Source organism: Morone saxatilis, unplaced genomic scaffold (genome assembly GCF_004916995.1).
Source record: "Morone saxatilis isolate NCDOM2014 unplaced genomic scaffold, NCSU_SB_2.0 Contig24, whole genome shotgun sequence".
NCBI classification, from domain to species: Eukaryota; Metazoa; Chordata; class Actinopteri; family Moronidae; genus Morone; species Morone saxatilis.
The window spans coordinates 26,877,715-26,880,417 of NW_023339807.1; the positions used below are offsets into that span (position 1 = coordinate 26,877,715).

The 2,703-nt window shown below is 39.7% G+C and overlaps 1 protein-coding gene across 1 annotated transcript; it reads left to right on the top strand.

Annotated features, from left to right (window-relative positions):
* Positions 1-1,068: 1,068 nt before the first annotated feature.
* Positions 1,069-2,703, top strand: LOC118336300 (N-acetylglucosamine-1-phosphodiester alpha-N-acetylglucosaminidase-like; the record flags this gene model as incomplete). The annotated part of the gene is given in 2 exon segments (XM_035672914.1): positions 1,069-1,263; positions 2,464-2,703. Coding segments are annotated over 2 exon segments (291 nt in total). The 5' UTR covers positions 1,069-1,180.

Here is a 2,703-nt window from a genome sequence, read left to right on the forward strand (position 1 = left end):
GGCTGAACAAAGTGGACAAATAGAGTTTAGTTTTTGATATGTTTCCACTCCAGAACTCTTTCTATGAATATGTTGTTGTTGAGTTTGACGTTTGATTGAATTGAATTTCATACTGTGTAAAATAAAAGACACATCTGTTTCTAACATCCTCTGTGTCAGTACACACGTGGCTGTCAGCCAGCTGCTGGCAGTCATGTGACCGCCCTACGTCAAGTTACTACATTACGTCAAACACACCGGAAAATGTTCATATTTCTTTCAAAATAAAAGTATAATCTGGAAAGAATATTCTATGATTGAAAAGAAATCAACGTAACAAGACAGCGTTTATATATTTATTATATGTTTTCATCTGATATGTCTTAATACCAAAAGTCAACAAACAAACAAACAAAGGGATGCAGGGAAATCTATCTCCAGTTGAAGATCTTACCAAGCATCAAAAGGACATTAAATACTTTACATTGTTTAGCTTTAGATGTATTATTCTTTTAAATAATGAATTCAATATAAATAACATGTCATAATATAAATGGGTAAACTGTGGAAACTGCAAACACAGCACTGGAACCTGCTTTAACCTCCAAAATAAAGTGTTTTCATACACAAACAAACCGTTGACAACAACTACTGAATGATGTAGTTAAATGTTGATTTAGTTTGCTTTATTTGTTGACTTTTTGTTTGTTTATATACGCTGTCAATAGTTTGCAGCAGCACTGTACGTCAACACAGCAAACAAACAAACAGAGCTACACTTTTCTGTCAGTTGATGAACCCAAAATGATTTAAAAACATATATATATATATATGTATATACATTTTGAGTCCGATGAGAGAAGTCAAATTCATTATCGCACTATAGTTTAAACCATTTGTCAAACTTCTGACTTCCATACTTTGACAACTGAATTTAAAAGGTTATTTGGTATTTGAACACATTGGACTCACTATTCAAACAATAAACTGCGTTAATTCAGCCTCAGAAATGAGCTTTTGAAGGCTTTTCTCTACAAATCCAAATGTGTAAATAAAGCAGCTGATTGTGGCTTTTATTTTGTAGAGCAACAGTAAGTGGTGCTTTTACTTTGTTGGTTTCCTTTGCTGCGGTGTGCTAGCTGGATGATGCGAGCAGCAGCGGGAGCAGAGGGGACTTTGGCAGGATAGTTTCCCTCCTCACATGGCCGCAGTGTCGGTGAAATGTCCCTTTGTGTGGCTGCTGCTGGGGCTCTGCGTCCGGCCGTCAGACACCACAAACACCCGGTAAGACCGCCGCTTCCGGAGGTAGCTGGATGCTAATGCTAGCCTGCTAGATTGAGAGAAGTCCGTTTAAACTTGTTTCGCTTCCTCGTTCAAACAGTTAAATTAGCTGGTTAATTTGACATATCTAATGATTATTTCTTTGGTTAAATGTAGCTCACCTTTATTGACACTTGCTGCTAACTGAAGCTTCCAGCTGTTGAGCAACAACATCCAGTATTTAAACTCAAAGTTCACTAATTTAACAGACTGAAACACAATGAGGACTTTCACTTCCCTCATTTCCCTAAAACATACAAATAATTAACTGCAATATTTGAAATCACTTCAACATATATTAGCTCACATTGTCAGCATTCAGTGTGTTTAATTGTTGCTGTGTGTTCATGATTTGAACGCTGAATTTGAACACTTGTAGTCGTCGTTGTAGTTTCATCCTTCACTGTCAGTTTCTGTACAAAGTGCGGCTGTTAGCCACAAGGTGGCGCTGTTGGATTATGCATTCAACAAAGCCTGAAGCACAAACATGGTTCAAAGAGACTGTGAAACATTTACAATCAGTCTGACACAGATATTTTATTTTAAACATCATTTGGGGGGTTGGTGCTTTTATTTTGGTAGGAAAGGGGGAACCCAGGTCTCTATTTTATTTTTGTAAATCTAATTTTTGGGGCTTTTCGTGCCTTTATTTTGTAGGAAAGGGGGAACCCAGGTCTCTTTTATTTTGTAAATCTAATTTTGGGGCTTTTCGTGCCTTTATTTTGGTAGTTAAAGGGGGAACCCGGGTTCTCTGTTTTATTTTGTAAATCTATTTGTTTGGGGGCTTTTCGGTGCCCTTTTATTTTGGTAGGAAAGGGGGAACCCAGGTCTCTATTTTATTTTGTAAATCTGTTTTTGGGGCTTTTGGTGCCTTTATTTTGACAGGTGTCCTGTAAATGCAGAACAGTAACTAAAAGAAAATGTTAATGTTAATAGGAACATAATTGTGGACGCCCTTATACTACATTTGAAGGAAGCGCATACAAAACAAATATCTATACGTTGTTGGACTCACTGAAACACACAAAGCATGAACAGTCAGCATCAGTGTGACACAATAAACACACAACCACAACAACAGAACCAACACAGCCGTTCCTTTCTTCCTCTGTTCGTCTTGTTTTTGGGACATTTTGTAAAGGTGCTTGTTCCCTCTCCTCGTAGGGTCTCTATGAACGATGACGTCCTGCTGCCGTACGCCCACGGCCACGGCCCCTCCCACTCTCACCGCCACGTCAGAGACTGTCAGTCCGTCCGTCATGGCAACAGCACCCACGAGAGCTGGCCCTCCAGTGACCACAGCCGGCTGCCGGACTCCACGGTGTTCGTATCGGACGTCCCCGGGCGCTCCACGTGGGTTTACGGTCGGTGACGGACACTTTAAACCGATTGGAGTCCAATCCT